This window comes from Patagioenas fasciata, chromosome 5 (assembly GCF_037038585.1).
Source record: "Patagioenas fasciata isolate bPatFas1 chromosome 5, bPatFas1.hap1, whole genome shotgun sequence".
Taxonomy (NCBI): domain Eukaryota; kingdom Metazoa; phylum Chordata; class Aves; order Columbiformes; family Columbidae; genus Patagioenas; species Patagioenas fasciata.
In genome coordinates this window covers 58,142,080-58,155,301 of record NC_092524.1, presented here as the reverse complement: position 1 = coordinate 58,155,301, position 13,222 = coordinate 58,142,080, and the positions used below count along the sequence as shown (strand labels likewise).

General features: G+C 38.4%; 1 protein-coding gene across 10 annotated transcripts in view; it reads right to left on the bottom strand.

The window, feature by feature from the left end:
- Positions 1-13,222, bottom strand: part of EML1 (EMAP like 1) — a 128,410-nt gene that overhangs the window by 40,763 nt on the left and 74,425 nt on the right. For 4 of the 10 annotated variants that reach the window (XM_071809642.1, XM_071809637.1, XM_071809638.1 and 1 more), the window contains exons 2-5: positions 12,651-12,833; positions 11,018-11,080; positions 8,405-8,537; positions 2,705-2,752 (exon numbers count right to left, since the gene is read on the bottom strand). In XM_071809642.1, the coding sequence (XP_071665743.1) occupies positions 2,705-2,752; positions 8,405-8,537; positions 11,018-11,080; positions 12,651-12,833 (427 nt within the window). Of the gene's footprint in view, positions 1-2,704; positions 2,753-8,404; positions 8,538-8,875; positions 10,992-11,017; positions 11,081-12,650; positions 12,834-13,222 lie in introns of those variants that run through there. The other 6 variants (XM_071809641.1, XM_071809643.1, XM_071809645.1 and 3 more) reach the window with 4 other exon arrangements.

Genomic DNA, 13,222 nt, shown 5'->3' with positions numbered 1-13,222 from the left:
CTCAAAAGCTTAAAGCTTGCCTTACTGTCTTATTCTTCAACCATCCTTCCTGCCAAGATAACTGTTGGGAGCTCTTTTTTGACTTTATGGCACCCTTTAGATACCCAGCTCTCTCTGATGGAAAAACATGAGTGAAAACACAAGCAGTATTACTTAGTAAGTTAAGAGAAGTCCACTCAGAGCTTGCACCTAATAGGAGACAAATTATTATGGTTATGCATTAGTTCAAAGCACTTCTCCCTAAAGCAGTTCTTCTTGACGGTAGAGTGAGCACCTGAGGGTGAGGCCTCGAGCCAGGCGATGCTCTTCCCTTTGCTGCACCCCCTGCGCGGCACAGAGGTGCAGGCAGTGGCCCCTGCACCCAGAGAGGAATCGCCCCCATGGCAGGAATGACAGCAACCTGGTGTCAGGGTCTCACCTCCCCCACCCCAGTCCTGTGCTGTTTCACCACCTCCAAAGAACAGAATAGAAATGTTTCCTTTACCCCTAACATCCTCACCACCAAACAATCACCTTTAGCAGCTCCCTCGGCCCAGAAGCCATGGACACCAAGCTCACAATCTTAACACTCGTGCCCCTCTACCCAAATCCCAACCACAAACCCCCTCTTCCAAGAAGAACTTCAGTTCTTTCCATTCCTGCTCCTTCAAAGCCCAGTCTCATCCCAGCTGCCCCCTTTACCAGCCAGCTCCCCTTTGACCTCCATACGCCCCCAGGGATGCTCTGCTTACCATAGGGTCATCCCAAGCATCCGTGAGGACCATCCCAAATCCCACAACAACTATCCCTACCCAGTCATCCCAGTTAGCTCCTCAGGCTCTGTCCCACTTTGCATGTGATGTAAGAGGCACTGGCTCTTCATAACTAAGGGAAATGAGACAGACGTTTCTATCCAGTCAAAAAATATTCAGCTTATCATCTGTACACCACCACTGATACACTAAAAATACATATGTGTATATATATATATGTGTGTGTGTGTGTATATACACACACACACACATATATATATGTATTCCTGCTCCCTGATGTCTTTTTGCCAGCAAGGGGTGAGTGTTTCAACATCTCAGCTGAGGCTCAGTTACAGAAATGCTCGGAACAACCAAACCAGAGTCTTTCTGCAAAGCAATGGCCTTCAGGAAGGAGGGAAGCAGCCCCAAACAGGGCAGCCCCAAAGAACAGATGCAGGTTAAGATGCATCTCAGGTAGCAAGTCGAAAAACTTTCTGGGACATGCAATGCTAGAACAGATGTTCAGTGCTGCATTTTTGTATTAAAACCAAGCATGAAGCAAATGATTAAGCTTGATTTTTAAAAATGCTGTTTCTCTGGAGAGTGTCATGTAAGAGAGCAAGCAGAATGCAAAGTTACACACTAGCACAGAACGAAAGACATTCAACAAGAGAAGGGAAAAGGCAGTAAAAAGAATTTAATTCTGTCTTTATTTCAAAAATAAGTATCTCCTACGCTAGCCTAACATTATCCAAGTCATCTCAATGTCAAACACGAGAAAAACTCCTCTAGTAAATTGAATAATATACTGTTAACATTTAACTGTTCTCCTGCATCTCATAACACCATCCAATTTAATACTATTCCAGTTAAAAAATAAAGCCTTGATCCCAAAAACACTTGCACCACATAAAATATCTTTATTAACATGAGCTCTTACACTACTTTATGTACAGTACTCGCAAAAACATCCTCTGTGTGATTTTGTGGGATCAAACCTTTCTTTTGGCATCTTTTTCTGGCTACAGAAAAGGCACTCTCAGCCTACTCTGAAATTCAATTAAGGAAATCACCAAATTATACTAATGTTAGGAAAAAATGTTAGTTACAGAAGCATTTTTAAACTAATTTTAATGTTGCTTGGGCTTTTATTTTTATAGCTATCAACATTCAAAAGATGAATTGGTGGATAAAATCCAACGGGTGGGACTAAAGCTTAAAAGTGTAATCCTATCTTCTTTCTGAATAATGAAGTCTCCTATCAGTACAAAAACTACTTTTACCACAAGAACAAAATTATGTTAAGGTCTTTTGGCTTATGCCCATCACTGCTTAAACTAATTTGCAATGCTATCTTCTGACAAATTTTATTTTAAACTTCCTCACTGGCTTTTGTTGTTGTTGAAGTATTAGCAGGTGGTTGGAAAAGAGAATTGTAATTTCATTACATTAACTCAGTTTTGGCATATACACATTTAAGTAGCTATAGTGTTAAAGACCAGTGATTATATCCATGGCTACAGTAGACACAGTCACTTGGAGAGAAATTTAAAATGACAGAAAATATTCATTTAACTTACAGGTTTGGAAGAGTATAACTGGATTTCAGAATTTGCCTTCCACATTAGTGATATGAAAGGAGAGCATTTTCAATTATTTCAAAAGATAACATTTAGTAACACAATTTTTAACTTGTACAAGACAGCAATGTGGTCTAATAAAACACCCCATAACAAAAATTACGTTAGCATGAGATAATGCAGATACCAAAATTGAAATGGTTATTACATTTGGCAATGTATTTATCAATGATGACAAAAAAGTACTTCTGAAGATGTTAAAAATGGGTGTAATAATTCAAGTTCTACTGTGTTAATGCTTGTACTAAAGCAGGCACTTTCTATGTGTTGAACGGAAAGGGAAAGGAAAAACAACTGAGCTTCAACACTACAAAGCTATTAAGGATCCCTCACCTTAGAGCAGGCTTTTTCAGTTTGCATGCATTGAGAAGATTCACAGACCTGCTTAATCCAGATTGAGAGGTGCGTAAACAAAGCAGAATAAAAAGTGAATGCAACAATAAAATGTGGAAACAAGACATTTAAAACACTTACATTAAAAGACATAATTGCATGCTTTCAAGATATGAAGTCACGTGCAAGAGTAAACAATACAGTGCTTATTGACTCAGGTAGATGCTTGATCATTTCAAACCATACATTTAAGAACACCAATGTATCTTTGAATGACAAAATCTCAGCAATGCTCCAATACATGGACCGTTTCTAAAATAGCGACTTAAAAAAAAAAAAAAGAAAGAAAATCAAAGAGTCTATCTGAAAAAACAAGACAGATGATCCAGCTAGAAGACAAACACTAATAAAAAAGCAACAATAAAGACAAGAAAATAAATCCTCATATATACACACATATACCACTGCATAGCATGAATGTTTCGGGTGGTTCTATTACTGAATTGTGGTGAACAAATCTGGTCAAAATTAAAAAGTATATATATTTAAATACCAAAATCTGGGGAAAATAAAAAAAAAAAAGCTTTTCAATAAAATAAATTAAAATAGTGCATACTGCTCGTAGTAGCTGATTATATTAATAATATTTTGAAACTTGTCTAATACCCTTTCTGACCCTCATTTAAATCAATTAGAATAAATTCAAGAATAATATATGACTTTAATTTCACTATGCCTTTGAGCAAAATGCACTAATAACTTTAATTGTCAGAGATATAGTGAAGTGGTATAATAGTTTCACCACTCAAAGTTCAATGGAGAGGGATTTATTTTTTCATTTATATTATTTTTATTTTACAACATTTTCTTTGACAGACAAGTGTCAAATAGAAGACTTAATTGAAGGTTCAATACAGAGGTCGTGTGTGTGCCAGTTACAAACCATCACTGCCCCGAGAACAGAACGCAGAACATTAATTCCGGGCGACTGAACAACTTCCTAGGGGCCATGTGTTTAGAGTTTAGAAGAACAGGAATTTATCATATTAAAGTATTTTATTCTCCCTACAAACAAAGCTCTTTATGTTTCCTTTGTTCCAGCTTCTTCCTTTTGATCTCCATTGTCAGAGTTCTGCACCATTGTGATACTTTACAATCTGCTGGGGGAGAAAGAATGACTGATTGTCTCCTTTTGAAAGGCAAAGTACATGCCAGCCCCAGCCTGCAGCAGCATCCCTACTGGGAAAGGTACCCTCTGCATTCTCCTCTTCACCGTTTTTTTTTCTTCCTTTCTCCCCCTCAACTCTTGGAAACAAAGCTATCCTAGATGAGCCACAAAACTCTTAGATTTTAATAGGGAACACAAAACATTACGACAGTGTGCTGGCCAAACGCCAAAGACAATCTAGTGGTAAGCAGGGAACTTCAAGCCACAATGCATCTGAAAATATGAGTGCAGGGGGAAGGGAAAGTTCTGCTCACAATACACTAAACTCATCTCATTCTGAAGGAAAATTTCAAATAATTGTCCTGTGTACAAAGTTCAGAACAAAAATATAGCAGCATTCAAAACGCTGGTACTTGAAATAGCTTTTACACTTCAACAGCATAAAAGCAGTAAATATATTAATTTTCAAATCAAACCCTCAGAGCAAAGGCTTTTTGTGAACATGGCTTTGAAGCACTTTACAAAAACAGGTAATTCTCAATTGTCTGTGTCAGGTGATTACCCAGCCCATCACAAAGTCCCTCCAGCTTTGCTCAGTGGGTTTGCAGCTGGAGGCTGCCCAGCTGTGCTCAGGGGGCTCCATCCCCTGAGCATCACAGCACCTGGTGGCACCAGGCCAGAATTTTTGGTCCCAGTACCACCAGCATCACCAGGCTTTTTATCTTGCATTGTATTGCCACCATGTACTTTATAATCCAACTGAATGATGTTTCATATTTGTGCTTTTGCTCTGTCCAGGTTATTTCATGCCTTCCCTAACTTGGATAATTGGGTGTTGACTGTACGAGATCTGAACACTGAAGGGGGGGTTCGTGCCCTCAATTCTAATTGAAGTCAGAGACAGTTGAGGTTGCTCAACACTTTGCAAGATCTGGATTTAATTATCACATTAGGCCCTATAACAGCCTAGAGATACACATTTTACATATGGAAAACCGACATGCATAGAGGTTAAATGATTTGCATAAGGTCACTGAGAGAATATGTGCAGAACTCAAATAAAAGCCTCCTAGTGCCACCCTTTCAGCCTCCAGCCTTTTTTATCACCTCCAATTTTGCATTCCTGCCAGAAGTCATTTCCATTTCAAATATTAAATGGGAAATCGGAAAACGTAGTGAACTCTGAACTGCATCTCCTTGGTAATCCAGCACGGGGGATAAGCCGTGGGCCAACCTGCAGTTCCAATGCGTTAACCAACGCGTTTACCTACGGCTACTGTAGGAAATGTGATTGTGTGTGCAGACGTATCAGTAAGTACATCTGTTTCTAAGCAGTGGAATGTACGGATGCACACTTGGTCCCCACAGAGATTATTTGCATGTATTTATATAAATATGCATGACATACTGGTTCAAGGGACAGACTGATGTCATTTCAATTTGACATCGTACATTTCCTAACCTAAGTGGTGAAAGTGTCAGAGAATGGAGGAATCAGAAGTTACTTATTTGTAATCCCCCTTTTCAAAAGGGTGTTTGGTGAAACATTTGGGAAGGACTCCATTCACCTGGTGGTTTGCCTCTCTTAAAATATGGTCACCGCTAAGAAAAAAATTGAAGATGATGTTTTCTACTGTAGTAATCCTAGCAGATATTTGTAATTCCCAACAGCAGACCAAAGATGTAAAAGATTACTCAGGAAAAAAATTAAAAAAACCCACAACATTTTTTCTTTCTTACTTTTTTTCTTTCACTTTTCAACTTCTATCTTTTTAATATTTTTTTAAAAATTCAATTTTTTAAATTCTGCACCTATGGTGTGAAGGAAAATTATTAAAACTATCCAAGCAGAAATTACATTTTAAAACATCTATAAACGCTTAATACTATTTAGAGCTGTTAAGCCACATTACCATATTTTGGACTAAAGAACACCTACACTACCAAGTAGCAGTAGGTTTGAAATCAGTTTATAAAAAAAGAGCACTATAAAAACATAATTGCTTAGCAGAAATCAGAACCAAAAACAATATTTTAAATTACATTTAAATTAAATTTTTAATTACATCTATATACTGTTCAACACTGAGTAAAGCTTCTAACACAAACAAGCTCTAACCCTTAAGAAAGGGAAGCTATTTGATCTTGCTGATGTGTTTCCATTACTGTTTTATGCATACACACTTACAGTTCCTGAAGGTAAAATGGTTCAGTATAAATACAAAAGCATGAAAGAATTAATGAATGCATAATGAATTAATCTACTTGACTATTTGCAAGAAAGCTATTTGGAACACTTAGTACATAGTCTTTGAATTCTGAATATTTGAGCACAATTTACCACAAAAACATGAAATCCCACCAGTTATTTTAAGTTTCATTATCAAATTATAAGAGTAGAGAATAATTTACCAAAACCAAGTTTTGTACAGTAATTCATAGCTGAGGTCCATACCATTTCACTCTCTTCTTGCTGAAGTGTATTTATAGGCAAGGCATAGAAATATACTTTAACATAATTGAATAAAGAATAAAATTAAGGAACAAAATTTACTTATTAATTACAATCAATACAGAATTTTAGAGCATTTGAAGGCAATATGAATTTCACAGCACCAGAATTTATAACTTCTTTTTTCAAGACATGAAATAACTCTGCTCTCCTAAGCACTCTTAATAACTGTCCATCTATAACAGCAAAACTGCCCATGTGTATTCTTTCTTTTCCAAAACTGAATACACATTTTTGTACTGCATATTTAAAGCACCTTCAGTCTAGCACCTTCAGCAAAGAGAAGGGATAAAGCTTAATAAAAGGACATTAAAGTCCTTATCCTGTGGAAGACTCTCATACAGGAACCAAGACAACCATCGAATGCTCCCTGAGGACTTTCCCACTGGCACTGAAGGAATCCAGCTGCAGCTGGGTCCGGTGGAAGGGCTGTAGGATGTCACTTATCTGCAGGGATCCTGAGCTAGGGCAATGCCCACAGGCTGCAAGCAACCCCTGTGGGCCACCTGAATTACACAAAGGACCCTCAGAACAGAGAAAGAACAAGTACAACCTTGACCTGCATTTCACCCACCCTACTCTGGGGCAGAAAGTCCTACACTGAACCTTCCAGAGAGGGAACAGAAACTCAGGAATCATATTCTTGGTGTACAAGTGAAGCTTGCCAATGCTTGTGCTCTCTCATGTGTTTCATAAATACTGCTTGAAACTTCATTACTGAGAATGAAATTAAGAGAATTATTCAGAAAACATAAAGATTTCTTTAAAAATTCAGCACATACAAAATAGTACTCCTTTTTAAACACTAATAATGCCCTTTTTTAAAAGGTAGGTTCTTTCACCCATTTTAAAAATTCTGATAACATAATTCTGATAATGGAACAGTTTTTACTCTTATCTTAAGGGCTGATTCAGGCAAACCTGCCAAAACCTTCAGCTGTAGCAAGCCTCAGTTCATCAGAGCTTACGGGAGTTCATTTGTGCAACACTGGAACAAATACAGTGTTTTCCAATTTTAATTGTGCACAGTGTACCCTCTCTACAGTAACAAAACCTTGAGTTTCCTGAAAAATCAGTCCCCTTCAACACAGTAACAAAGAGAGGCATATCCTTAGTCACCACCTCCCCTTTAAGGAAAACTCATCTTTACAAAAGAGGCCTCAGATCTTAGCAGGTTAATGCTCTCTTCTCCCCAGCTTGTCCCCCTCAGAGTTGACAGCATCATCATGACAAAAAGCTGAGTAGGACACACAACAAAAGAAATTTAAACAACCCTCACACACAATATCATCTTTTACAGGCAAGCCACACAGCAGATTAGCACCACAATAACTGCCACATGGAACCTGAACTTGATGCACCCGATCCGCTGGGCTCCTTTTCATCTAGATGTATAAAACATGTAGCCCACTTAGAAACAAGCACACATACACAGAGCAAATTGAGGCAGAGCACTAATTTTAAAAGGACTTAAATACATGCTAATGGTAAGATATCTAAAGATGGATGTTTTCATTTGCATAAATATGTGCTAGGCATAGGATTCCCCTCCTCCCTGAGATGCTTCTAACATCGCACATGCAGTTTGTATGATAATTTTTAGTGAGAGAAAACCATGAAATGTAACATGCGGATTTGTAATGTCAGCATGCTTTCACTACAGACTATATATTTTCTACTGGCTTCTAAAAGAATCCTTGCACTACTTTTCATGTCACGTTGTACAACAGCACAGTGGAAATGCTTTATTCTCTATATGCTACACTGCAGTAGCAAGAAAATAACACAAACCAGTAGACCAAGCATTATGCATTCTTTCAATATTCATGGTAATAACCTTCATTCTCATTAGACCAAATAAGTTAAAGCCTCTTAGAATGAAATCCATCCCTCCTTTTCTTTCTGAACTAAATATTTAGACCACAGCTTTGCAAGTAAGAAGAACTATGTATCGAGAAGCTTAAAACAGAAAATAGGCTATTTTCTCAGTTTAATGATGATGTTTCTGATAGATGCATACCTTTTTGCTGCTGGTGATACAGTCTCCTTTCTGGTTCCTGATGGGGAAGGTAAAGAGCCACTTGGTTTCTTTGGTAACACAGTTCCATTATTAACAGTAGTCCTTAAAGGCAGGGTTTGTACCAGCGGTCTCGCTGCAAAACAAGCAGAAGATTAAATCGGTGTTTTCACTTTCTTTTCTTCTTTATTTCCCCTAGCAAACAACATTAGAATGTTCAAAAATATCTGTGTAGTAAGTCATTTTTCTTCCCCTATTGCCAAATTCACCATAGATGAGGGTTTTAATACGGAGGATTTTTTTTCATATTCAATCATATCAAGCAAATCATCTGCATGTGGCTTACACACAGCTATAACCAGCCTCCCCTGTAAAACTCTGTCCTAGTTCAAGGAGGTTCTGGTAAGTGTAAAGGTACCCACTGCCACCCAAACCCATCCTGCTCTCTTAAAAGAGCATCTGCCTCCTGCTCACCTGGACGGTGCTCAGAGGACATCTAGAAACTGAAGGCAGGTTGACATCCCAGAAACTCCTGCTCTTTACCCCTCAATGTTCCTGCAGGCTTTCCACAACCAAACGATCTATTAAGAAATCATTATTCCCTGAAAAATTTCCTTCTTATCAAGAACATGGGCTTATGTCTGGCAAAAAGGAATTTTACCCTTTAGTCAGAAAAAGTGATTGAAACCAGCAGAACGGTGGATTTAATCAGCTGGCATTATCTACCTTTGTTCTTCTGATCAACTTTTGGCTCAAAAAATGACAGAAGTCATACCTGTAATTAATATAACTGAAAATAACTGAAAAGTCCCATTCAAGTATGTTAGAAATTAGTTGCAAAAACAAACAGTAGTCAAAACTGCAGGCAATGAGTACAAACATGAAAACTAGAGCAGACCATACCCTGAAAACACAGACACAAACACAACTAGTGCTCTCCCTACAGCGGGGAAGAAAGCTGTGTACATCACTTGAAATTTGACAGAACATCGTATCACAAGCCAGCTTTGTAAAAATGCCAAAAGTCTCCGGGTTCAGAGAAACAACACCCGAGAAAAGGCAGCAGTCACAAGTCATTTCAGGAACACAAGGTAAAATTTCACTGAACTTGGAGATAGCAGAGAGAATATCTAAAAAACGTACTTCGAAATGAGACTGCTGAGGATAAATAATCTAAACAACTAAACCGAAACACTAACAATTGTATACAGTCCTAAGTTATACAGTAACGTCTTACGTAGCATTGCCAGCAAGCATTTCTTGACCTGATAATCTGAAATTTTAAAATATTGACCAAAAAAAAAAAGATAGCTGTAAAAGCCTGTGCCTTGAAAAGATTAAAGCAGTAAATTCAGTCTACCTGGGAGTGCAAGTTTCAAAACAAACTGAACTGTCTTGAAATTTTTTTAGAATATATACTTGCTTGTTATGTATTCATCATTTATTTGTTCATAGAAGAGGAACTTAGAAAGAAACCTGTAAGGAAATATTGAAGGAATGAAGCTTATTTGGCACAGAAGACTGAAGGATGATGTGAAAACAAATGAACAAAGAAGAAAAAAAAAAAAAGACTAAAATCTCCATGCTCACTGAGGATCTAAAAGCCTGTAACTGCAGATCGAAAGTGTGAGACAGTATCATTCTTACCAAAGACAGGAGGAGCATGGGCTCTCTGTTGTAACGGGAAGCTTTAAGGAAAGGCTCAACAAGAGTTAAACAAATTCACAGTGCTTTCCAGCCCTGGCTTCCATGATCTATTTTAACAGACCAATGCCATCTTTAGAGCTTATATAAAAGACCTAAAATTCACCGTGCTTTGGCTTCTCATGCTTCTATTTATTATTTTTTTATTAAGGGATTCAGATATAATGATCCTATTCACTTATACAGTATTCATTCTTCCAAATTCAATTATTTCTACAGTTTCATGCTGGATGCTCTACTGCGTGTTTCCTCAGTAATTGCTGCGATGCCATAATTAATCTGTATGTATAAAGTTAATTCTGTTGCATATGACAGAATCAGAGAGCTGCAGTTGAGCAGCTGTAGGCTTGTTTCCTGACATTCTGTAGCTCACAAAACTTCAATGAGGCTTTGAGATTAGGAATTAGAACAATAATCAAAGTTAAATAAATTATTAAAATATTTTCCTCCTTCTTAGTTATATAAAAAATGCCTAGTAAAAGTAGCGGGAGTGAACCAGCTGGAACCTATTCACTCTCCCAACCTCACAAAATCAAAACTACTAGCAGCCAGGAATAAGCCCTGCAACTTTTAGCAGAGATTTTGCTTCAAATCCAGCATCAGCCCAGAACCCACACTTGTGGAGCTGGAGATTTAAAGATCTAATCCCATGATCAGCTAGCACAGAAAGCAACACCACAGAACTCTCACACGGCACACAGAAAAACTACACGTCATACAATTAATACACTGTTTACTCTGGAGTCACTTAGTTCTATTTACAGCTGCGAGTTCACACCAGTGGTAACTGACAGAACAGTCAAACAACCCCAAACGTGTCCTGGCTGTTAGAGGTCAGTAACTCAAACACATTGGTATGATTGCTTTGTCAGTAAGGTTTATTTTGGTAGTTCTGTTGCTTCAAGGTCTTACCTGTGGTAGCAGGACTGACATGTTTATCAGCCTCAGCAGCAGCTTTTTTAATCATACTCTGATCTATGGATTAATAGGGCTGTTAAGTTTACAAACAAACCAATAATGGCAAAAGGAAAGAACAACAAACACAAGTAAAACAAAGGCAGGAAGTCATACTGAACTCCACCAAGTAGCTGAACTAAATAACCAATGGGGGAGGAAAACAAAACAAAACAAAACACCCAAAACACCATCAGTGAAGGAGCTCCACAAATGGCCAAGGTAAGCAGCTCACTTTCTGTTACGTATGCTGCTCCTAAGCTGCTTGCCTCAAGTCCAGAACAAGAACATGCACAAAGACCAAAAACAAGCTGAAGCTTTTTTCCAAGATCACAGACCTTTCCTGCATATTCTGTCTAACAACATGATATACGATCAATCTCATTCTGTAAGTCTGTCCCTTTCTCCTTTTCTCATCTCCAGACACAAAACATAAAAAACATGATGCCTCAGTTCAGCAAGTACCTCCTTATCTATTCTGTTAAATCAATGCCTAAAAGTAAATATCCGTCACAAAATCACAAATATATAACTGACATGAAAGGAAGTTCGAATTTCCAGTTGAGAGAATTATGAATCCATAACTACATATCATACTTCCAATGGGAATTAAGTTTCTAATTTATATTAAAACGTATTGGGATCCCAAAAGAAACAATTTCTTAATTTAGACAACAGGAAGCCTGTGAAGTCAGCCATATTTTATTTCCACATCTAGGTTGCCACCACTCTTACTCCTAAGATATCGCAAAAATACTTCTTGCATTCCTGCTAAGCTGCAGACAGGCAGTCTCCCCAGCTTTTGCTGCCTCACAGACTACAGCAAATCACACCAGCTGGCTTCTATTAAACCTTTACTACTGCGAAGCGCTGGGTGTTCAACTCCAGCTCTTCTGATTTGTGTACAGACCGACCTGTTCTTGCAGAGCAGGAACCAAGAGAGAGTTCACTGTGCAGATGTGCACAGCTCAGCACGCTGTGAGCGGCAACATCTGTCACTCGCGCCACATTCCTGGCTTTGGATCTGCTGAGATGGAACAGGGTCAGGCACCAGCCACGGCTCTACCTGTCCCTCTTGCCTCAGCAGCTGGTGTTGCACCATCTCCTCGGTCAGATCACCTCTGTGCTAGCTCGCAGCTCTGGCTTTGGCTATGCCTGCACCATCCAACGACACTTAAGACATTTTAAATTACATTAAAATTGCACTTTATTTAAATTTAATTAATGTTTTCTATCAGAGAAAAGCTCTTAGGAGTTTCACTCCCAGAAGATGATGCATTCCCTAAAGAGTTTATCAACTGATCTTGATGAAAAGTCAGGAAGTGGTAGTCGTGGTTAAACTTAGGGAGTGAATTAAGCACTGAGAACATGGAAATGCTTTGCTGGTTCATGGAAACTTTAGAAGCTCACAGATTTAACCACTTATATTTTTATGTGTTCTCCTTCATGGGTTAAATTTCAAATATATTTTATTTTGAGTTTGATTTATTGATTTTGAGCATTTCAGATATCTGAAGAATAGCCTGTTTTAATACATATCAAACATTCACTGAATTGCACTACCTATTTTACATATATCTGAAACGCAAACCTTTGGTAGGTCCTTTCTTGTTCTGCATGGCCTGCTGTTCCTCTGTAATATTCAAACGTCGAACCACATCAGCAAGGGCAGATTTGAGCAGCTGGATGTCATCTTCCTGCATCTGGACACGTTGCTCCAGAGAGGCAATGCGATCCGTTACCTCCATACTGCTTGCAGCAGAGGCACTGTCATCTAAGTAAAAGAGCAGAAAAAGATGCATTATCAACAATCTGTAACCATAAAGGAACATCAAGGAACACCTTCTATAACAGGCTCAACTGGCTGCAGCAAAAAACAAGGTGTTTCTCAGAGCTGATGACCTACTGAGGAAGAAAGTTTTTAAGTTACCAAAAGGAAGAGATGGAAATAAATTTAAAAAACAATAAAAAGAGAGTACTTAAGTACGATGTGATGATGAGGTTGGCTCCAGGGCTACTTAGTGTTAATTGGGCCCCATTATCAATCATCCACGGGTCTGAACCAGAGTGATCAACCATCACCCTTCACTGTTCTGCTCAACACAACCCTCTGGCATTGGCCAGTGCTCAGGTGCAGAGCCGACCTCTCCGATGCGCTGCACG